The sequence below is a fragment of the Neovison vison genome, chromosome 8 (genome assembly GCF_020171115.1).
Source record: "Neovison vison isolate M4711 chromosome 8, ASM_NN_V1, whole genome shotgun sequence".
Lineage (NCBI taxonomy): Eukaryota > Metazoa > Chordata > Mammalia > Carnivora > Mustelidae > Neogale > Neogale vison.
Window position 1 is genome coordinate 53,361,793 of NC_058098.1, and position 25,093 is coordinate 53,386,885.

Here is a 25,093-nt window from a genome sequence, read left to right on the forward strand (position 1 = left end):
CCTGTTCAACAGTCAAAAAAAAAAAAAAGGACTGACTTGGGTGGGGGTGTTTGTTGGTTTTTGTTTTTCCATGTTAAGTGCTACAGCTTGAATCTCTGCTAAAAGTAACAGAAATTAACTGCAGACCATCACTGTTGTTCAGGCCTTTGTGTTGTCTTGAGCAAATCCCTGGAGCAAATTACTGTTCCATAAGCAGATTAGTCCACTTTCTAGCCACAAAGCTATCTCCCTCATAGTGGGTAAGTATTCTAAGATAAGCGGAAAAACCCGCAGACTGAAATCAAATTACATCTGCTGTATACCCAACTAATTGGTCATTAGACTATTTTGTGCCAGTAAATCAGGTTCCCTGACTACAAAGTGGCTTTCCAGTGGCTTTGTCCATCCACCTAAGTGTGGTCACACGGGGCTATTTTTTGTTGAGTTCTGATTAGTTTTATTACTACTGTTAATTGAGAAATACTATCTTCACTTCCTCCAACTCTTTCAGTATGGTCACTTTTCCTAACTTAGAAACTTCCCAATCTCCCAATTATTTCATAAACTACAGTCTCCACTCCATTCATTCTCTGGTCAAGTACTATGTTTATTTTTTCAAGGTTCATGTTGATTATTTCAATTAAACTAAACAGTGACAGATGTGCATGAAGACTGGGTGCATGCGCATGCACATTTTAAAAAGGAAACATGACCCTGAAGCATGGAGAAATTTTAAGCCTGAAAAATGATTTGCCCAAATGAGAGCCAGTGACAAAGCTGCATATCAACAGAAGTCATCTTCACTCCCTCTCCACCATCAAATACTGTGGAGGTTTACTGCAGGCTAAAACATCAAGGGGCTATCCTGAAGCCTGAGCTGCAGGCACAGGCAGTAACAACAATGACCAAATCTAAATTGAATTGCCAAAAGAAGGCCATAGGGAAAGGGCAAGATACAGTGGATTTTTAAAAGTGGTTAAAAGGGCAGATTAGATGGTCGGGTCTCTCAGTATTTAATATAACCATTCCCTGTGCTCAAGGAGATAAATTAATATTGAAAACTTTGGGACTTTGCTAGCAGAACTGACACAGTGGTTGATCACGGAGAACAAGAGTCCTCTGGTATTGCCTAAATGACTCAGTCTTACTATGAGAACTTTAAAAGTAAGTATTCAAAGTTCAGGAAAGAAAAGTAATACCTGACTCAACTATGGAGTGGGCTTAAAAATAAAAATTGAGGGGCCAGAAACCAACAACACCAAGATTCAGAATTTAATATTAAAACATTCTAGTTTTCCACAAATCCTTTCAACCTGCTACAGAAATGCGCAATTTAAAGGATTTCCTCTATGGCTTCCTGGAGTGGATCATCAGTTATTCTTTATTTAATTATTAAGGTTTTAAATAAAATTCATAGGACACTCAGAAATAAAAGTATCTTATTAGACACATTTGCCAAAGCAGACAGGAATAAAGGTTTAGACAAGATTGTATTTTATATTATTAAGAGTTGAATGACTTTTCCCCCAAATCTCATACATTACATTCCACACTTATTTCTTGCTCAATCGCACATTCTTTAGAGTTGGTCTTTCATTCTCTAATAAAGCAGAGGAAATTATTTTTTCATTATTGTAATTCAATTGTTCATAAGAAGTCTTCTATTGAATTTAGATTGTAGTGGCTGTAATTAACTGATGAAATTTTCAATACATATTTAAACTACTTCTGTCTACCATCACTGTTGACATGCATGAGTCAGCACTAACATTTTATGACAAAAACTGCTAAATGTCAGCAATTCATTTTTTCAGGTCAATAACTGAAAATGATTCTAATTATTGCAATCAATAGCTGAGACTAAGTTATATTTCAATAAGCAGAAAAATTCAAATAGATGCAGAATAAGACAGTATATTAAGCATTCACGAACCTCCCTTCTACATTTAGAACTGAAGTCACCAATTTAGTCCCCTTATAGTTAAGATTAATTCATGGTTGTACAAATGAAAGCTAGAGTCTCTGGCCTAACACCCTACTTTTAAGATTCTGTTCCTTTTCACTGAAAGAACAACTTAAAATACTAGGGTCATAAAGGGTAAACAAGCAAATATAAATTTCACCAGAAACCTGAGTTTTGAATTATGACTTCAAAGTACCTAATCACTTCAATCAAATGCTTAGGCACATACTTATGTTTTTTGAAGAGAGTATGCATGTTTCATCAGATTCTAGATAAAAAGCACCATATAAGAAAATCATATTTTGGAAAACTAACTCAACATACTATGTATGTGTGTGTGTATGTATGTAAGTGTCGCTTTCAAAAAATGCCCAGAAAAAAAGAACAGCATCTCTCACTTCTGTTTATTCTTAGGTGATTGTTTAATAGCAAAGTTAGTTTACATTTGAAGACATTTTGAATAATCTTATTAAAAACCAATTCAAACAATTTGGCTCATGTTTAACTCTTCAGTTATTTATCCATTAATCTCTTTAAGTGCCTCCTTCCCTAGCACAGCTGTAGTTCAAGGGGTAGCCAGCAGTTGACCTCCATTTCAGTGGATTTTCATGAAAGCCCAGATTTCTTTCTGCAAACTTTTTAAAAAGTTGTATGAAAAATAACTTTTTCATAACTTAAGGGCTTATAAAAAACTTTCAAAAGGATCCAAAAGAAACACATTTTCTTTTAAAAATAAAAACCAAACAAAAGGAAGCCACACACATTGTAAAGATGTTCTCTCCAAAACATTCTGTTCAGCAGATCTGAAATGTCTCCAAAGGGACAAGAACCACTTGGTTTGGAAGCAACAGCTGAGAACTCATAACAGGTTGGTTAAAAGCCAACAGCGACAACCGTGAGATTTTTAAAGCAGATTAGGAGTGGCCGAGATACCAGGCATGGGCCTTACCTAGTCTCCCTGCTCCATGTACTTGGAATACTTTCAACTGTAGCATTCAACCACCTAGTATAGCTGTTCAAAAGCCTCTGTCCTTGGTCCTCTCTTCTTTTCTCCTTCTATGTTGTCCCCTGAAGACTGCAATCCTACCAACTACAGTGGTTATGATGACAACTCCTAAACCTACGTCCCTGTTTCTGTTATATCTCCCAAACTTAATTCCCCTATCTCCAAGTTCTGATGTACGTATTTCCACCAGGATATGCCATCATCATCTCACACATAACACATACAAAACAAATGTATTCATCTTTATCAAACTAATTCCCTCTTTCAGTTTCCCTGCCTGGTAACATTAATCCCGTTGTTCTGGTCACCAAGAATTAAACCACAGGAACAATCCGTCCCACATGTATTTCTACAGGATGATCTTGCCACTTCACCAACAAACACGTAATGGAGTCTAATTCCTCTCTCGAATGTGGACTAGCCTTAAGACTCACTTATAACTGAAAGAATATGACTGAAGCAATACTATGAGACTTCAGGGACTAGGTCAGAAAAGACCATAAGGAAGAAAGGAAGGTAGGGAGAGAGGGAGGAAGGGAGGGAGGGTAGGAAAAAAGACCATGAAGCTCCTGCCTGATTCTCTCTGAACTCTTTCTGGCAAAAGCCAGCTGCCATACATGAATGTCAACTACCTTAAGACTCCTATGCTAAGAGAAAACATGTAGTCCCAACCTGGCCCAATCTTCCAGTTTTCCTACCAAGTTGCCATAATATGAATATGAATATAAGCTGTCCTGGATCCTCTTGACCAATTCATCTGCCAGCTCAATGCCACCAACTATACTTAGTAAATACACTGAGAAGAATCACCCTGCTGAGCCTTGCCCTAATTCTCAACACATAAAATCATGAAACATATAAGTAGAATAAAATCCACAGCTTCCTTCTAAGCATTTAATATGCTGTAAGTGGAGTTGTTACTATGTGGAGCTGAATGTTACCTGACATGCCACTTCTTTCCCTCCTCCATTCCCACGGCCATCAACAGAGGAAGAAGCTCTCATCACCTTAGATCTAAATCATTATAACTGGTTCCAGAGCCTCCTCACTATAATCTGCCATTACAATCGATCTAACCTAATAGTTTCGACCTGAAAACTACTTTTGCATACCAACACTACAATCAACACCAGTCTCATTGATGGTTTCCATTTGTAGAAAGTTTTATAATGCAAACTTGATTATACAACAACTGCCAGAGATCTGTCAATATGGCAAATATTCTTTTCCTTACTTTAGGGATGAGGAGATCAGAGTCAAGGAGATTAATGTTTGTACAATAAAATCATCACCACCAACATCTCCACCACCATCACCACCATCACCACCACCATCACCACCATCACCACCATCACCACCAATATGACCACTATCACCATCACCACCACCACTACTACAGTAAGGATGACTTATTTACTCACCTAACAATATGCCATTCTGATTCTAGCCTCTGAACATCTGCTCACAAAATTTCCTCCTTTCTCCTGTTATCTACTTAAACCTTGCTCATGCATTAGTGTAAATGCTACCTCCTCTCCATTAAGTCCTACCAGCCTATCTCTGTTGCTTTCTTTCCATTATTCCTACAGAATTAATAAATTTTATCCAAAATTTAACACTGGATTGTTTATCTTGCTTAAGTATGTTGGTCTCACTTTCCAGGCTGGTATTCAGCTAACACACGTCCATACGTACAGCAATGTTGAGTGCTCACAACCAGTGTCTGTTCTGACCAGTCAGTACTCATGACATACCGTCTATTAAATATTTTGAATTTCATCTCTGCTTATTTCCTACACTAAACAATAAGCTCTTTAAGAAAAGGACCCTTGTCTTATAAAAGTACTATATCCTCCGAACCAAACACAGTACTAAGCACACAACTAGTATTCAATATATATTTGATAAGTGATTTGAAGGTAGTAAAGAGTGTTGTGTTACGAAAAAAAAAAAAAAATATCCCTAAGTCATGTCTACACTGGAAAGAGAGTTGAAAAGATAATAAAATATTTTCAAGATCAGCATTTTAATGTCAGGGACATTTTATAATTTATCATTTACAGATATTCTGTGCAGCCCACAACTGCAAAATGTGCTATAAATGTTTTTACCAGGAGTGTGAAAAAAATGTTTCAAAAATATTCAAGGAGTAGATGTCCTACCAGCCCAAAATAAAATGTTTGCTGAGGCTACAAGACTGGCAGAACTCTGCTTCATTTCAAAAAGTTTCCAGGCAATGGAAATGTTTTCCTGGAAAATACTACCTTTTATTTAGAGAACACTTGCCATGAACACTTAGTCATTAAGTAATTTAAGGTTTCCTTACAAGCTCTTTGGAGGAAATCTATTATATGAATGAATGAAATTATCACCACCTATAATGTCAAAAAAACACATTTGGCTAAATATATGAAATCTACCTAAGTATTTTTCCAGGTAAGGGGGGAAAGATCTTTGATACTTTTTGGTCGATTTAATGTTCTTTTAAAATTTTCTATAAGATAAAATTACGAAGAAAAACACAAAATCCTTAAGTGTTTCTCTGTCTGTAACATACACAAATCCAGAAAACTGGAAGGCTTATTTTATCCTGAATGCCAAGTAATTTTCAAACAGACAAAACAGTCATTTCATTCAATGAAAAGAAATGGTAACTCCAAAGCTATTTTTAGCGAAATCTTTTTTGAGTTTGCTACAAATCACCTTTCAATGGGAGAACAACTTGGTTTGGACATTTCACTCAATCATCTGCAGTAAATCGTACAATGAAACCTAAGAAAACAATTTCTTCCAAGAGTTTGAAGCCAACTAAGTCTTATTCTTTTAAACATCAAAAGGCACAAGTAAATTTCACTTTGAGCACATAGTTTGTACACTTAGTCTTTTAAAAATGTACACAAAAGGATTTGTTTTGTTTACCTGTTTAGTATTTCAGTAAGTTTCACAAAGCCAGTGTAAGCAAGTTCAAATGCTCCTCTGTGCCTGGACTGTAAGAGGTGATGTTTGAAGTAATCTCCTACTTCTTTTACCTTTAAAACAAAATAAAAAAAAATAAATGTGTGATTTATGCTTACTTACATTTACAGATACATTTATGTCAGTAACACCATTAAGAGCTCAGAACTAGATCTTTATCCATTTAGCACTGACTTTGTGACAGGTAGTATTTTAAGTGTTTTTATAATATCATATTTAATCCTCAAAGCAATTCCATGAAATAAGTACTATTATCATCTCTACTTTCCAATAGGGACGAGGCCCAGAAAGGCCAAGTAACTTATTCAAGGTAACACAGCAAGTAAGTAGTAGAGCCAGTACATAAATGCAGTCTGGCGCCAGTGGATGTCTTTAACTATTAAACTAGAACTGCCTATCTATGCCAGTTCATATCACTCAACACCAACAGCAAATTGCACAAGGTGACAAGCCTCACACACCTAGGTCTGGGTGAAATAATTACCTTTTTCTGTTATTTTTTGAATAAATAAATAAATAAATAACTTTTTCTACTGTGGTTAAAATATATATAATACAAACTTTACCATTTTTTAAAAAAGGTTTTATTCATTCATTTGAGAGAGAAAGAGCACAAGCCAGGGACAGAGGCAGAGGGAGAAGCAGCAGACGCCCCACTGAGCAGGGAGTTAGATCCTAGGCTCCATCTCAGAATGCTGGGATCATTATGGGAGTTGAGGGCAGACATTTAACCAACTAGCCACCCAGGAGCCCCGAAAATTTACCATTTTTTAATGTGTACAGTTCCATGGCACTCAGTCTGTTCATGCTGTTGTGTGACCATCAGCACCCCCCATCTACAGAACTTCCCAAACTGAAACTCCAGTCCATTAAACAGTAAAACTCCCAATAATTACCATTTGGAGAGAAACAATTATTAGTGGCAATGCAAGACTTGTGCAAAGGGAGTCCTGAAAATTGAAAACTGACAGGCTTCACTCGAAGGTAGAGCAATGGCATTTTCCAGAATGCCGCCAAATCACTTTCCTACATGTTGCCTTTCTGCATGCAAGTTTGGACAAATAACAAATATCACTATTTTGAAGAAGGCAAGTCTAACAATTAGTTGTTGATGAGGTTTTGTGCAGAATTAACTGGTAAATTGGGCTAGTTTTATACTAGGATCATTTGGTGGCTATCAACTTTAGAAAATTCAAATTTTGTATAAGGCTCAGGACCAAAGCTATAAGTGGCTCTCTTGATCCAATCTCCCCAGTAGATCACAGTATGGTGGAAAGGCAAGCTGTCCCAAGATAGCTCGGATATGCTCACCTAAAACACCTTCTATCTCAGCACAGTGATTAGATTCGTGCTCTGCACACATGTGAGATAACAGTACAAGGTGTAATTAAACATTTGATCATGGGCAAGTTTCCTCATCTATAAACTGGGGATAACAATAATACTTGCTTCAAAGGTTGTATATTAAAATAAGTTAATAAACCTAAAAGTTCAGAACAGGCCCATAACCTATAATCCATTTCAGTTCTGGGTTTCCAAATAGAGGAAAAGTAAAGATGTACTCCATACTTAAAATATATCTGATCACAGAGAGATAACAAGCAATATATTTAGAGAAATAAGAAGCAGATATATAATAAAGAACCAGAAAACCAGTATATAATAGGACTTTTTCAATTTTAACACTTTAATAACCCAAGAGTCACAGGTCATGTTCTTCAGCTGAAGTTTTCAGGTATAGATCTGATGATAAGCTTAATTTTTAAAATTTTTAAAGAGCACATACTACTGCCTGTCAAAACCAGTCAGGGTAAGCTTTATCATTTTCTCTTCAATACAGTAATTTCAGAGTACATTTTGACCAGAATTCTCAAGCCTTTAACCTGAACTTAACCCCCAAGATAGAACTACAGCTCAATAATCCCACAAAATGAGGGCCAGAAGAAACTCCACTTAGCTAACTTGTTATGACTATCATTTCTATTATTAGAGAAATAAAAGATTTCTAAGAATAGGTATTTTAAGCCACAGAAAATAAAAACAGCAAGTCATAAAGATGGAATCTAACTTCTTCTTCTTCTTTTTTTTTTTTCCTAAAATGTTACAGATAGTAAAACACACTTCAGGAAAACAAAAATGTTAACTGTTCAAGTGCTTCTCTGTGAACTTAGAATAGTTCACCATCTAGATCTTAGGCAAAGATTTGATTTTCGGCTTCCTTTACCCTGTTTAAAGGAACCTAACCAACAAGCATAGAACAAAATAAAAAATCTCTCAGAAGTGTGACGAACAGATGGTCTTCTCAAGGGTTGACCTCAATTTTAGGTAATCCTGGCCTCAGGAAACAGAATGAGGTGCTAAGGACACAAGTGAGAAGTAGAGTTTTCCCTCATTTCATTTTGAACATAATCTCCCAACAAACTCGCCTAGGTAATACTATGAATTTTTGCCTTTGAAGAGAGTATACAACATCTGCTAATCAGTAAATATTTCTTTAGCACCCAGTCAAATACTTAGCAGTTTAGTGCTAGGGTAGACAGGGAGGGGCAAAACAAGACATCTGTCCTCAAGAGGCTTTCAGTTCAGACAAAACTGATTTGCTGAATGGTACACATCATCAGACGCCTAAGAGCTCCAAGAAATGAAAGATCCTTCTGCTCTGGGATAAATTATTACAAGAAGCTTCACGTTTAGACTTTGAACTAGATATACTTGGGGAGACCAAAATGGAAGAGGGTAACGAACATGGGAAGAGGCTGGGGGACTAGAAGGTATGAATAAACATTTAGTAAGTCCCTGCTACTGCCCAGACACTTTACTGGATCTTTCTAGATGAATGAACACAGAATATATAAGTGAACATCAGCAGACCTGGCTGCATGACCTTAAGGTTTCATACTAGAAAACAGTAGAAGATAGGGCTGCAAGTTGGACATGGATTCCACTACCAAGGGTAGGAGGAGTCAAGGCAGTGTAGTCTACGAGCAAATGGACAGGGGAAAAGGCCATGCTGACACCCCCCCCCATTGGATAATCAAACACAAACAACAGATTTGACCCAAACAACTTAGAATGTTAATGACAACAGCCAGAATCAGAAATAGAATTTTTAAATTTATTTTAAAAACGCAAAAGTCCTCTGAAAGCTCTGATCCAATTGTCCTTTTATTAGATACTACTAAGGTCCTATCTAAAGTTCACAAAAACACTGATGATGTCTTCACGTGTTATTTTCTTAATGAATAACATACGTCTCGAGATTTTTTTAAGGGAATTAAGGTAAAAGAGAAAAAAAGGGGGGGAGGCACACTGATTTCTAGACTTAAAATTAAATTCTGGTCACTACCTTTTTAAATTGAGCAGATCCTGGTTCTAAATTTTCATAAAACCCATTTCTACAGGCCAATTAACATGCTTTCTGGGTTTATAGGATATAAATTTCCACAGGGGAAAACAGCTACATGCCATGTCTTAAGGCATCTACAATTCACGAGTGGACAAATCAGGGGGGCTAAATGCTCATCTAGAGCCTAAAACCCACAAAGGGCAAATCTAAATACATTTTTAAAAAAATTTGTCCTCTATTTATAGAGAAAGACAGCTGAAAAATCGAGGCTAATTCCACTTATTATAAAGCAGATAAGCCAAAGACGATTTAAGTACTGGAGGAACATTTCTACAAAAACTGTATGTGGTGGTTCAGCTGTGATACCCTGGAGCCAGAAGGGCTGAGTTCAGGAACCCTATCCAGCCTCCTTGCCAGTAGAACATAATGAAGCCGTTCATTCATTCACCTGTGAAGTGGGGCTACAACTAAAACCTACTTCACAGGGTTATTCTGAGAAATAAGTCAGATTACACATATAAGCATTTAGCAGAGCACCTGGTAGACTAGTAAACAGTAAATGTCTGTTTTGCTTTCATTTTGTATCATCAAGTAGTGAGATTTAAGCCCTTAATTTTAACTTTGAGTTTAGGATACAGCTACTTCTTATAACCTTAGGAATGTCATTAATTCCACTTAGGTTAAATAGAACAGTTTATGAAAGTCTAGAAGACAGTAAGATAATTAATGTTTTAAACTGCACATTCACTACTATAGGGATTTCTTACTAACGGTAAGAAATCTTCAAAGCCCAAACATTGCTCCCCTACATAATAACAACAAAGATAATAGTTTTCTGGTATTTAGGGGCACCTGGGTGGCTCAGTCTGTTAAGCTTCTGCTTTTGGCTCATGTCATGATCTTGAGGTCCTGGGATCAAGCTCCCCATCAGGCTACCTGCTCAGTGGGGAGTCTGTTTCTTCCTTTCCCTCTCCCAGGCCCCTCCCACTCACGCATGGGCACATGCACACACACTCTCTCAAGTAAATAAAATCTTTATAAAAAAAAGTTTTCTGGTATTTAGACATCTTCTCACCAGCAATTTACTCTTTGCTTTCTAGCAAATTCTTAACCATGTGCCATTTTAACTGGTGTCCTTCAGTCTAACTTTTTTAAATGAATTTATCTTATATCCCTATTACATTTCTAAGCCTTTCGGTCAGAGAAACACATATTACATTTATTTATGTTCCCACAACACTCTTGTATTGACTGACTATGGCAATCAATAAACAGATGACTAAAAGACATGTCTAACTCCATTTCACAGCTTAAAAATTGTAACCTGTTGGGGCACCTGGGTGGCTCAGTGGGTTAAGCCGCTGCCTTCAGCTCAGGTCATGATCCCAGGGTTCTGGGATCAAGCCCCCCATCGGGCTCTCTGCAGGCGGGGAGCCTGCTTCCTCCTCTCTCTCTGCCTGCTTCCCTGCCTACTTGTGATCTCTGCCTGTCAAATAAATAAATAAAATCTTAAAAAAAAAAATTGTAACCTGCATCCAGTACAACTCAATGAATACTTATTCATAATTTCTAAAAAAATAAACTTTGGCAAAATACCAAACGCAATTTCTTTAAGACTCACAGGTGCTAATAAAAATATATCCCCTGTTGTAGTCCAGAATGGACAATCCAACACAGTAACAAAAGACACTGAGAAAAATGTGTAAACCCATTTAGCCATCCTAAAAATCACAACAGACTCTACCTTAGGAAGTTTTTAAAAAGTAGCTAATTTCTAATTGTTGGTAATTATTTTTATTCAGGTGATTTCTGTGGCGATAATTACTAGGAAGGAGAAAGCAGGTATGACAAATCTACCCCAAAGCTTCTTTTTAGGAATACTAAAGAAAAATATAAATATATAAATAGAAATATTATATATATAAGTATATATAATATAATTGAAATATAAAAATATATGAATTAAATATATTATATAATATATAATATAATTGAAATATATAAATATATGAATTTATATATAGGAAATATATGAACATATGAATTGATACTCCAGAAAAAGGAAGCTGTTTAAAAAAAAATCAGCAGGCACTGTGTATCCAACATCCCTTGGAAAGAGGACCAACAAAATGCATCAAGCATAAGCTCTACATCAGCAAAACACCCAGCTTGAAACCTAGACACACACCAGCCAGGAAGCTGTGAGATAAGGTTGTGTGTAAAGCCCACTCTTTAAGGGTCTCAACTTACATCCCTCCAAGTTGGTTTTATCTCTGCCTCTTGTACAGGGACATTATGAAAGAACCTTTCATTAGGTGATTACCTTGCAGAAGGAAAGTCAGACATGCCTCTGAATGAACCCATTTTCCTCTTGCTGAAGCCGTGGAGGACACATGGCTTCACAAGAAGTGATTTAGGGAAATGAATCATTTGCTAAGAAGCTCAGTAGCAAGTTGCCTTACCGTCCTCTTGCTTGTAAAAGTCTGGTTGGGTAGGGGAAATAGGGAAAATCAAATTTAAAGAAAAAATCAAATGAGCAGATCAGAACAAAGGCAGCACTGTGCCGTGTCTGAACGCAGGCTGGAAAGGACAGCTGGGTTCCTGTCCCGCAACTGCCACAAACCAGCTTTGTGATCTTGGGCAAACCAGGTAACGCCCAAGGGCTTCAGTTTGCCCTGGTGCAAGAGGGCTGGATTCTATCATCCCCGTGATCCTTCCAGCTCTAACAGTCTGTGAATATAGCACTGAATACTCAGTCACAAATGGGCACCGGTCCTTCTCGTTCCACAGCAAACTGTAATCTTCAAAATGCATCTCCCCGTCTGCCAGCTGCTTAGAAACTACCTCCGTGTATGCAGGATTTCAGAGGCCACCCCTTCAACAAATGGCCCTCAAACTAGGACGGGATTGAAGGCACTGGGCTACAGAAATCCTCCCTGTTGCCTGCATTTGAGGCATCAAATTTTAAATTATAATAGAATCATCCTACTTTTTCAATAGTCAAGGGCAAATGGAGAGTAAAAGAAACATTGAGTTGAGTGTCAGTATTTTAGGTTATATGGAACAGCCTCCTTCATCCCTCGAGAGAAAAGCAGAGCACCGTTGTTAATTATTATTCTTGGGAATAAGAAATCCAAGTCCCAGGTTCTCCCCCAAAGTGACTCCTGCCTACAAGTCACTTCACTGCCCCTGTCTGTGCACATCTGTTATGGTCACCCTCACCTAAGGTACTGACTTTTAAATTCTTAGTTTTGCTGCTAGATGCACAAAAGATGTCGTGTTGTAATGGTGACTGTGCCCTCAGAAGGAAGGTGGACCTCAGGCATGGCCCAGCCACTCCAAAGGAAATTTCCTTCTTATCCATCATGGACATATTTTTAACTCTCAAAAGCTTTAAGTACATGGTTTTATTTTTAATTTAGAAGAATTTCATGGAGCAGAATTTGATGTTTCAAAGTCAGAATATTCTAGCAATATGAATAATGCTAATTTCATGATGACTTTGATTTTCATTGACTAAATGTTCCTAAACTAAGGCAATTCTTCTAGTTAAAGACACCAGAATCAAGAAAAAAGTCTTCCACAGGGGGCAGGGTTTCAAGGTTGGAACAGCATTATTCCTTGATTGCTCGTTCAGTAGCTAATTTCTCCTCAAACCAAAAATGTGATGTCACCATGTGAACAGTGACATGGGAAAATGACTGAATCTCACTAGAATAGAAACTAATATTTTACAGAAAAATAAGACTCTACGTTTTATTCAAGAAAACAGTCATTAGAAGAGTTCTTTTCTTTATAAGAGCCTCTCTGTTATTGTTGCTGCTGTTTTGCAGGGGGTTGGTTCTTGTTTTACAAACATCTCTTTTATTTCATATAAATTCTCAGTTCCAACATGGCTCTCCCACATAAATTAAATTCAAAAGATTTGGGTGCTCTGGAAAAGATGTCAAGGCCAGACGGTTTTCACTAGAAGCTTTCAGGTCTTTCTCAACTACAGTAAAAGCAAAATCTGTTTCCCTGAATTTTTTTTTTTTCAAATGCTATCCAACAAAGCCCCCAAAACTAGATGTTTTAACTTGTCCTTGAAAAGAGGAGATGAACAGTGAAGAGACTTCAGCACATGTTTACTTCTTAGTAAGACAGTGAACATCTGTGAAGTAATCATTAATCATAGCTGGATTCCTCAGCAAAGATGTTGGCACTGGCACTCCAGCTGGTCACCAGCAATGACTACAAGTAACTCTAGAACACTGACGCCTATTTGATTTGGAAGAGAATAAGGAACACAATGATGCCGACAGTGTACTGTTCCCCTCCGCTGGTCTCCATCTCAGGGCCTTGCAACATCACAGGCCCAGCTGTTAACCAGATGTAAGCACATGGCCACAGAGTGTGAGAATAAAAATATTAGCATTATTTCCATGGAACTAGTCACATGGTTATTATAGAAATAATCAGGATTTAGCGTACTACAGTATTTGTTTTGTTCTTAAATGTTGTAACACCCTAGGGGGAAAAAATTATCTTTATTTGAAAAAGGTTAAAAATGAAAGTACGTGTTATATATCTTTGCTGGAAAATGGTGGGAAATAGATTTGTTGAAACCATATGGAAAGGAAGAGGGAATCAATTAAAAACAGAAATCTAATAAATCTAAAATATTTCCAAATGAAATGCTTGTGGTAAGCTAATTTCTTGTAAACACTGCACTCAAGTCACTTGAACAGTCCCAGATGGTGAACTGACTTTGTGGTCTTAAAATAAAAGTCAGCCAAAAAACCAAAGTGACTACAACTTTATTATCAGTGTAGTGGGAAACAAGAGATCTATAATCAACCAATACATTACTCTTTTTCCTTCATGAAATTTAAGAGGTTTGTGGAGTTTTACTAAACAGACAATTTCATTTAAATTTATAGGTGTTAAATGGAAGAATAAAAACTAAAATGCAATACTGAAGTTAGAAGGTAAAACCTACAGTTATTTCTAACTTAGAAAAATAAAATTATTTCCAAAAATGCCACAGTTTTGAAATATACTGCAAGGTCTAATTTCTATACTACCATGAATTTCCTTCAGTTGACATCTGTATGATTTTATTCAAGAAAAGTTCAAAACTCATCTTTTTTATATTGAGTTATATGACCAGAAATTATGCCAGGCGGAATAAGTATCTACCCTACCTGCTCCACCGTTAATAATCCATTGGAAGATTCTGGCACAGATTGCACAGGGAGAAGCTGGCACAGTGTGCCTAAAAGTAAAGCAACTTCCTTCATACTTCGCCAACAACATACCAGTACCATCTGAGCAGTTACATCACATGTTTTTCTTTCTTTACCTTAAAAAAAAAAAAAAAAAGGATCAATTGCAACACTAGACACTTGATTACTCACATTCCAGGTTTCTTAGAATAAGATTATTCATCATTTCCCCAATAATCTATATGAACAAACCAATTGTTACATTTATTCAAAATAAAACAACTAACATTTGTTGAGCATGTGCTGTAAGATTCATGCTAAGTATTTTTTAATGTACTATTTTCAAAATAAATTTTATTTTATTTTTTTAAGATTTTATTTATTTTTCTGACAGAGAGAGAGAGCACAAGTAGGGAGAGTAGAAGAGAGAGAAGCAGGCTCCCCGCTAAGCAGAGAACCTGAGGCAGGCCTCGATCCCAGGACCCTGAAGATCATGACCAGAGCCAAAGGCAGTCACCCGACCAACTGAGCCACCCAGGCGCCCCTCAAAATAAATTTTAAAATAAAACACAATACCATTTCAAAAATTAAGTCTAACTTTCAGAAATGAATGAAACAAATTCCGACTATAAATAAATACATTTCATTACTCATCTTGGTGAGGGTAGCTGTTATATCAGCAAAGGGGCAGGATAAAACTTTTAAAATCAAAGGAAAATATAAATACTCTCAAAATATATTTAAATTCCATAGCCAATAAACACCAATTATGCTTCCTCTCTTTTTCTAGTTTTTAGAGTATTTTAGTATTAACATTAAAAAAAAATCCAAGGCAAGTTAACAAAGCAACCCATTTGTGTTTTTTAAATGCCCACTAAACTAAAAGAGTAAATGCATATACCCATCAATATACAGAATAAAATTAAAAGCACATACACTTCAAAGAGAAGAAGTGGGGTGGGGGAGTCAATGAAGATCTTTAATTTTGTTTGTTGTTCTTTTTTTTAAGGTAAAATGTAAACACTGAATTGAAATTTTAATTAAGGTTTTAAGTTGTTTTTAATTCAAATTTCCCTCGCTATTGCCTCAAACTATTACAACAAGCATGTATTTAGATGTTATGTTGTGTAGTTTAAAAACGACGAGAAATTTTTGTAAGAGAGTATCTCCACCTAGTGGAAAATGTAGAATATGTACTAAGTCTCTAAGCTATTACTGTTGATGACTCTTTACAGCATTATAGAAAATGATAAAATAACAACTAAAGAGAAAACAAGCAGTAGAATACTTTCAGAGTAGAAACTTTCAGAGGCTTGATACAATAGAGCAGCTCATGCTTTACTGAGTAATAATGTTGATTTCCCTTCAGAAATCAAAGGACATGATTTCTTGACCGTAAGGACTCTCACTGCAGAGAACCACAGCACTAGAAGACCACTGTGGCCCAAACCCAAGTTGACTGAACACCACCTGGCTGCCAAGACAGGTGTTCCCACTCAAAGGCTTTGTTGTAGCCCCTTATATATTAATCTCCTGGGGTGCACCATTTTCTGGTAAAAGTCTTAGATACAGATTCTCCAAAATAAATCACGGACAAGCTCTAAGACTTTATTATCTAGAAATGTTGTGCAAACCTATGTATCCTGATTTCCATGTAAAAAGAACATTTTGTATATGATGTCACTGAAACACCAGTTACAGTAATACAATATTGATTTTATACATGCTACCTTTGGTCTCTGCAGAAGCACCAAGATTTGGCACACTGGCATTCAAGTCCTCCAAATTAAAGCTATCACGTTCTTTGAGAATTTTGGCTTGAGTGAAGTAATCATTAGTATCTCGTGGTTGAATCTCACTCAGAATCGTCTGTAAGCGGCTTGCTGACTCTGAGGGAGAGAGAAGGGAGTGCATAAACCACAGTTCTGCAGCCCATGCAGATTTCCCTTGAGAGTATTTGCCCTCAATTTTTAAAATTTTATTTTTGAGAGAGAGAGAGAGAGCGAGCACGAGCGAGTGCGAGGCTGTGCGTGCGTGCATATGAATGAGCAGGGCTGGGAGGGGGAAGAGCAGAGGGAGAGGGAGAGAATCTTAAGCAAGCTCCATGCTCAGTGGGGAGGCTCAATCTCATGACCCTGACATCATGACACAACCCAAAATCAAGAGTGCCACGTAAGTGCCACTTAACCGACTGAGCCACCCAGGTGCTCCAAAATTTTAAAATTTTGAATACTTAAAAATCAGCTCTATTACTGGGCGCCTGGGTGGCTCAGTGGGTTAAGCCACTGCCTTCGGCTCAGGTCATGATCTCGGGGTCCTGGGATGGAGTCCCGCATCGGGCTCTCTGCTCAGCGGGGAGCCTGCTTCCTCCTCCTTCTCTCTCTGCCTGCCTCTCTGCCTACTTGTAATCTCTCTCTGTCAAATAAATAAATAAAATCTTTAAAAAAAAAATCAGCTCTATTACAAGGGACTCATGGGGTAGATAATGTAAAAATTATTAAGGTCTTCATGACACTTGAGTGTGCTTTTAAAATATGACAAAAATTTTAAATTGGTTGAAAACAGGACAAAACAACACAACAAAAACTCTCCACAGGACAAAGACCACTCTCTCATTTACATCACTTTACTTTCTTTTTCTCTTTACACTGCTTTCCTTAGTGTTGTCTAAGGATCGCAAATACGGTGCTCGGTCATGTGAGAAAAGAAAACTAAACTTCAGGCAATTTGATTTTAAGAGGTAAGAAACCACAACAACAAAACAATCTTTAACACAATATTGTGTTGTCAACTGTACTTCAATTAAAAATAAAGAAAAAAACCTTTTATAGCTCAGGAATATTATGAAGACACCTTATTTATCTTCAAAATGTATTAGGTAATATACTGCTTTCTAAGTATGATTTACAGTCCTTGTATTATATTGAACTTCATTTTTATTCTTAAGCACTCAATGAATTAGGAAAAGTAAGCTTTATGAATGCGACACTTTATTCACGCTGAGTCTCCACCTACAACAGGAATCAGCTCATAGCAGAGGCTCAGTAACATGGGTTAAAGGAATGAACAGATAATGATGTAATGAAGAGCTAGGCAGGCTCACAGAGTTTAAGAAAAAAAATAACAACAGCTAGTAACTTGAAACCAATTTAAAAAAAATCAAACGGGTATTTTATAAACCTATTAGATACTTTTTTAAAGATACTTACTTTTTTTTTTTTTAGAAGATTTTATTTATTTATTTGTCAGAGAGAAAGAACATGCACAAGCCAGGGGAAGGGCAGGCGAAGGGAGAAGCAGGCTCCCTACTGAGCAAGGGGCCCATCTAGGGACTCAGTCCCAGGACCCTGTGATCATGATCCAAGCCAGAGGCAAATGCTCAACCAACTGAGCCACCCAGAAGTCCCTAGATACACTTACATTTTAGGTCTTATAGGAGATACAAAGACCCAACACACTGTCAAAATGACTCAAACACCTTATGTTCACTTATGGCTTCCATGAAAATATTGCCAAAACATATTTTGACAATCATGAAAAAGTAACACTGGCTCCAAAGAGAAACCATGGAAGAATAAAAGGATGAGCAGAATAAAATTTTACCCATTAGTTTTTATGGCTTTCAGAGGAAACATTTTCAAGGAATTAGAATGCATGGTAGATAATGCAGGACAGAAATAGGAATAATGGAGACAACCCAAGGTAAAAAGAAAAGGCAAAATCAAGGAAAAGTCTAAGGGCCACAGACTATTTTTGAGACCAAAAGACATTCTAAAACTTTAATAATAGAATTTTGGCATATGCTATAGGCCCCACCCATGACGGATGACAAGTATTCAAGATTTCTCATCCAGAATATACTGATACTTGCCTGACCCAAATACTAGCTTTAAGATTGGATGTTTCTTATTCCCACATGTTGTTTTAGTAGGAAAACTAAAACATCAAGTTTTGGTAGACTACCAGCCAAAATAAACAAATAACTGTGTCTTACTATCATAAACCGTCACCAATCTGCCAATTCATTTTTAGTAAAGAACAAAACCCAACATTTTCTATGCAAACGTGCAATTCCAAGTTACTTTAATTGGGTGTTTATGATACACTCAGTGTGTTCTTAGTACAAGCCTCTCGTGTGCACTCCTCAAATGCATTCACAAACTTTATTTATTTTTTTTTTTCACAAACTTTATTTTAACACTAAACGTACACCTTTCCCAGACAATCCCTTCTGGCTGTTACAGGACAGGTATATATATGCCACCTACAGCATCCCACGCACTGGATTTAGTTCCTATCCTTTCTGGAACTGCTCACCCATTGATTTTTCATGGTAACAAATATTTATTGTATACCTATTTCTACCAGGCACTTGCTAAGGACAACAGAGGAAAGTATCCTTCTTAAATCGCAATAAATCCATGAAGCACACTTTGGGAAGAAAAAGGGATAAGACCAAGCAAGATATGTAAGGAACAGAAGAGAGACATCAAGCACTGCTAGGCTCCTGACTTGCACAACAGACCTTTGTTAGGGCCATTTGCAAAGACACAGGGCTTGGGAGGGAAAAGGCAGATGAAAGTTCATGAGTTCAGTTTGGGGCATTTTGAGTATCTCCTCCTATTTTTTATTTTAATTAAACGGTCTCTGTGTGTCAAATGCCCTTTGCCCATTCCTGATTCCTAATAAGCTTCCATCTCTGACTAAACCCCACCTCCTGATTTATTGCTCACTCTCCAGCCCCAGCAGCTACCTGGTAGGTGGAGCTCTGAAATGACAATATTAGAAAATCTGATTTACCCCTGAAGAGGAAGTATCTTGTTCATCACCCAGTTCATTTATTTGTTTTGGTTATTTTTTAAGAGTTAAAGACATTACTAAAATGGCAGAAGATATTACTAACCATAATAAATAGCTTCCTGACCCGCCTATTAGTTTCTATATCTTCCCAAAGAAATGATTTGGCAGGGAGAGGCACAATGAGCAAAAAATACAGGAATTCTAGCTTTTTTCATTTGCTGACCTGAATCAGTGTCCATTGGGATAAGGCCCTCTGGGGAGGAGCTCTGAATGACAGGAGACACCACAGCAGAAAGCCTGTAAGACATCAAAAGGAGCTTCTCTACCACAGGTCTCCATTCACTCACCAACCGCAGGCTGCTGCAACGAGGACAGTAAGGAAATTTACAATAAAAGCAAAATTCAAAATTTTCAAATGGAAATTACATAAAAGAATCTATTTCAAAATTGTGCAATCTATGAAATGTTTAAGATATAAAAATATGTGTACATTTTTAAAATCTAATTTTTAATTATCTTTAAAGCAATATACTCCTTTCCCAGGACACATTCCAATAAGGTTTAAAGTTCCGAAACACATGCTCAGGAGAGAGCTGTGGCTACACTTACTTTAGAGATAACCTCTGCAAAGCTCCGGTGATACAGTGAACTCGCCCATACAGTGGAAATGATGCTGCTGCCTGAAGGAGAGAATTTTCCGCCTGAGATACTTCTTCCTCAAGATTTTCCAACAAGCATTTGATGACTAGAAAAAGCAAACAAAAAACCAAAGTAATGCCCGCTTAAAAACACATTTATAAATTTGTGAATAGCTTAACAGTCCCCACAGAAAAATCCAGCTCAATCAACTGTGTTAGAGGTTTTATATTAAAAAAGAAATTTTCAAAGTGATCCAGCCTGCTATGCATTTCCAGTCAAGAAAGCAGAACTGGGTCTTTCCCTAACTTCCTGGATTCATTTTCAGCATTGACTCTGAATCATTCCTCCTAGACATCCTCTATCTAGGGAACCAGACCCCAGGCCCATGCACCATGGGCACTTGAACAGTTCTTGTTTTGTGGTTTTTTTTAAACAATGCCTTTCTTGAGGTATAATTCACATACCACTGAATTTACACATTTCAAGTATATAAGTCAGTGGTTTTTAGTATATTCACAGATATGTGCAATCATCACTACAGTGAATTTTAGAACATTTTAATCCCCCCCCCAAAAAAACCCTTACCCATTATCAGTCACTCCCCGCCTTGCATCTCCCACCATCCCCAGCCCTAAGCAAAAACTCATCTATTTTCTAAGTCTATAGATTTGCCTATTCTGAACATACATAAGCAGAATCATAAAATACGGGGCTTCTTCCACTTAGCAGTGTTTTCAAAGTTCATCCACACTGGATCATACAGAAGTATTTCATTCCTTTTTATGGCTGAAAAACAGTCCCTTGTAGGAACACACCACATTTTATTTATCCATTTATCAGTTAATAGACATGGGAGCTGTTCCTGTGTTTTGGCTATTAAGAATAATTCTGCTGTGAACATTCACATACAAGTCTTTGTTTGGGCATAGTTTTCATTTCTCTCAATGTATGTCCAGTATGGACTAAATGTTTACATCCTTCCCCAAATTCCTATTTGAAGCCCCAAGTCCCATATTTGAAAATGGGAGTCTTTAGGAGGAAATTGGGTTTAGATGAGATTGTGAGAGTGGGACCCCCATGACGAGATTAGAGTCCTTCCAAGAAGAGGAATAGAGACCAGAGCTGGCTTCCTCTCCTCCATGTGAGCACAGAGCAAGAAGGGTGCTGTCTGAAGCAAGGGAGAGGGTTCTCACGGAGAACTGAAACTGCTCACACCTTAATCTTGAACTTCCCAGCCTCCAGAACCATGAGAGCTAAATGTTTGTTGTTGAAGCCACCCAGGCTATGGTATCCTGTTACAGCAGCCTCCGTGTGGAACTGTAGGATCATATGGTAATGCCATGTTTAACTTTCTAAGGAACCGCCAGACTGTTTTCCAATGTAGCTGTACCATTTTATATTCCTGCCAGCAGTGTGTGAGGGCTCTGCTTTTATTTTGTTTATAGCCACCCTACTGGGTGTGAAGTGCTTCCTCATTGTAATTTGGATTTGCATTTCCCTACCGGCTAATGATGTGGAGCATCTTTTCATGTGATTATTTTTCACATTTATCTTTTATGGAGAAATGTCTATTCAGATTCTTTGTCCATTTTTATTTTGGTTATATCATTTTACTAGGGAGTTGTAAAAATTCCTTATATATTCTAGATATAAGTCCTTTCTCAGATAAAGGAACCCCAAATATGCTTCCCATTCTACAGGTTGTCTTTTCACTTTTTTAAGGACATCCTTGACACATGTTTCAAATTTTCATTAAGTCCAATTTATCTATTTTTTCTTTGCTTGTGCTGTGGGTGCCAGATCTAAGAAACCACTACCTAATCTAAGATTACAAAGATTTACCTCGTGTTTTCTTCTAAGAGTTTTGTTCTTTTAAGTTTTTGTATTTAGGTCTTTGATCCATTTTAAACTAATTTTTGCATATGGTATAAAGAAGTAGGTTCAGCTTCATTCTTCTGCATGTAACTACCCAGTTATCCCAGCACAGACGGTATCCCCTCTAACCACTCTAGAGTTATACTTTAAATTTTAAAGCTGTGTATAACAAGTAAATTATTAACATTTAAAATACACAAAGAAGTCCTAAAAAATCAATAGGAGAAAGACAAACAGCCCTACAGAAAACTAAAGAACACGAACAGGAATTTCACAGAAGGGGAAAGTGAATTGTTATAAACATGTAAAAAGATGCTCAGTTGCATTAGCAACCAGAAAAATGCAAGATGAAACCACAAGATACCACTTTATATTCCATAAACCTCTAAAATCTGACAATAGCAAGTTATAGTGATGATGTAATATACAACTCTTCAAAATTTATTGGTGGTAATGTAACTTAAAAATCTATTTGCCATCACCTAGTTAAGTTGAAGATGCACATACTTTATAACAAGGCTATTCTACTTTTTTGTTTACCATAATATCTCAGACCTGTCCATTAGAAGAGATATATATGAGAATGTTCACATCAGCATGATTTATTTAGAAAAAAGAAGTCCCTCAACAGGAGAATGCATTAATAAAATGTAGTAAATTTGTATAATACATATGGTACTATTTATATAAAATTCAAAATCATGTCAAAATAAATAATATATTGCCTAATGATATATACATGGGTGGTAAAATTTTGGTAAAAACAAGATGAAAGACTGATATAAAACACAGAAGAGTTATTATGTAGCCGGGGAGGGAGCTAGGATAGAAGAGAAGCTTTAAAGGTATGGGTGCTATTGTACTTCTTAATTGAGTGTAATTACCTAGCTTGGGAATAAAACTTGTGACATTTTTATACAATTACTATTTATAGCCTATATCTATATTTAAATATTTTTATATGCTTGAAATATCTCATAGTTTTTTTAAATGACTTGAATTTGAAAGCCTGTACATGAACAGTTTGCCCCAAGTACAAACTTCTTCCTGTCGTGTATTAAGGTCTCCTTTTGAGTCCAGCCCTGAAGCAACTAGAGTGGACAGGTGCTATCTTCCATGGCACTTGTCCCTTCCTTATCCCCATGGCCTCCTAATTTTCTCCCATTATTAGTTCCCTTTCTTGGGGCATTTTTTACCATCTTGGAGACAACGGTTTTTAACACTCTTCCTACATGTGACCTCACTCTCTCTTTTTTTTTTTAAATAAAAATCCGTATCTATCCTTATTTACAAGTCCAAATGAAGATTTATTAGCACAAAATTAAGCACATGAATCCCCAAGAAATATTTATTGGGAATCACTAGACCTAAACCAGTCAGCTAGGTTTTAGAACTGGCTATATGGGAAGAGTAAAAGGCAGAGGTCCGACACTCAGTTAAAACATAAACTTGATAGACAAAGGAACTCTGCTCTTTATAGAAAGAGCAAAGATGATCTAGCTATAGTCATAGTAAAATTTCTGCCCCCCAAAAAGTACATTTTTTATAAAGATGTCCTATTTAACTAAGAGCTCTATTAGTGTCCATTTGCATAATCTACAAATAAGTAGATTATTTAAACATGAATTTAAACATGAATCCTCTGTTTAGAAACAGTGTTACAGCTGAGTAAATTATTTATTTGCAAAAGAGAAATTCGCAGTATTCTTATATGCTAGTAAACTCTTCAATAAAAAACAAACAACAACAACAAACAAACCAAAAAAAAACCCCAAAACAAAACACAAAATAGGGGCTCCTAGGTGGCTCAGGTCATGATCTCAGGATCCTGGGATCAAGCTCCAAATTGGGCTCCCTGCTTAGCAGGAAGCCTGCTTCTCCCTCTTCCTCTGTTATTCCCTGCTGATTGTATTCTTAATCTCTCTCTTCTCATTCTCTCTCTCAAATAAATTTTAAAAACCTTTTAAAAATTTTTTAAAAATGTAAAAAACACAAAATAAATGTTTGCCACTAGCTACGCTAACTAAATGAATAGAGAGAAAGTAAGATACTGGTTTTGATAAGCAACAGCAAAAGGACATTTATTCAATACAAACCCATTAATGTGTTCCTCTCCACCACAATGGCAGACTTATCTTCAGCTCCACATGCAGCCTGCTGAGTTTTTAAGTAGGCAGACAGAGATGAGGGCAGGGCATCCTGCCAGATTAAGAAGTTCAGCAGGTAGGAAGCTGTCACACAGTCATATGGTTTAGTGCTTGAGCTGAGCTCCAATGCTGCCTGGAATAAGCCTTGCAGTTTCTCTGAATCCTGGAATAAAGAACAGACTCAGTAACTGTCACTGAACATTTCTTTAATTTGAAGGAATTTAAAATCATAGCCTGCCACATAACTGAAACTTGATATAAATATTAATTCAATTCCCTTTTTCCCAGAATATAGGTTAGACGTTTTTATTACTGATTATTATTATTACTCAGCTCTAGTGATGAGGATCTTGAAAATAATGTGATTGGGAAATTGACACTAATAAAGCTTTTTTTTTAGTACCTCTTTCTCCAGCAGAAGCATACTTTTCCTTGTAGAAATTCTGCGATGACTATGATCAGAAATCTTTTTATTTCCATATAGACCAGAGGGTTTTTTTTTTGTATGTTGAAGTCTGTTTTACCGGAGCAGCATACTCCTACACTCCCCGCCAACCCCCTCCCCATTCAGCAAATTCAATGGAAAAAAAATAGAAATTCACACAAAAGTACACAAAAGTACAAATCCACAGAGCTATTCCTGGCAAAGATCCATGTATATATATAGATATGGATTTGAGATATATATATATATATATGGCAAATACAGTGATCGTATCAGCCTCAGAAATTCTCCATCAGAGCTCCCACACCTGTATGTCATAGAAACATCCACTCACATGTCCTAAAGAAGAGAATAAAGGACAGTTCACTGTAATCTGTATGGAAAGGCACTGGGCTGAGGTCAAGAGACATGGGTCCTCAACCCAGCTCCATGGCTGGCATATTACATGTTCACTACACTGAGTCTCAGGGTTTCACTGCTCAATAGTATTAATTCTACTAGGATTACTCCATAATTGTCTAATGCAAGGGAAAAAAATCATTACAAGATTAACTTTTAATTTGGCTATAGGTACACCAATATTTAATTGGAAATCTATTAACTTACAATAGATATCAACATATTGATTCAAATACCAGTTTCTTTCAGTTTAAATTCTTTATCATTTGATAAGTTTAATTTTCTGTGACCTAAAAAACTTAGAGTGGCCAAAA

At 36.8% G+C, this 25,093-nt stretch overlaps 1 protein-coding gene across 6 annotated transcripts in view; it reads right to left on the reverse strand.

The window, feature by feature from the left end:
* THADA (THADA armadillo repeat containing) overlaps window positions 1-25,093 on the reverse strand; it is a 321,965-nt gene that overhangs the window by 258,101 nt on the left and 38,771 nt on the right. For 3 of the 6 annotated variants that reach the window (XM_044263601.1, XM_044263600.1, XM_044263605.1), the window contains 6 exons: window positions 23,885-24,098; window positions 19,884-20,019; window positions 19,498-19,634; window positions 16,202-16,363; window positions 14,454-14,611; window positions 5,868-5,977 (listed from right to left, as the gene is read on the reverse strand). In XM_044263601.1, the coding sequence (XP_044119536.1) occupies window positions 5,868-5,977; window positions 14,454-14,611; window positions 16,202-16,363; window positions 19,498-19,634; window positions 19,884-20,019; window positions 23,885-24,098 (917 nt within the window). The remainder of the gene's footprint in view (window positions 1-5,867; window positions 5,978-14,453; window positions 14,612-16,201; window positions 16,364-19,497; window positions 19,635-19,883; window positions 20,020-23,884; window positions 24,099-25,093) is intronic. The other 3 variants (XM_044263604.1, XM_044263603.1, XM_044263602.1) reach the window with 3 other exon arrangements.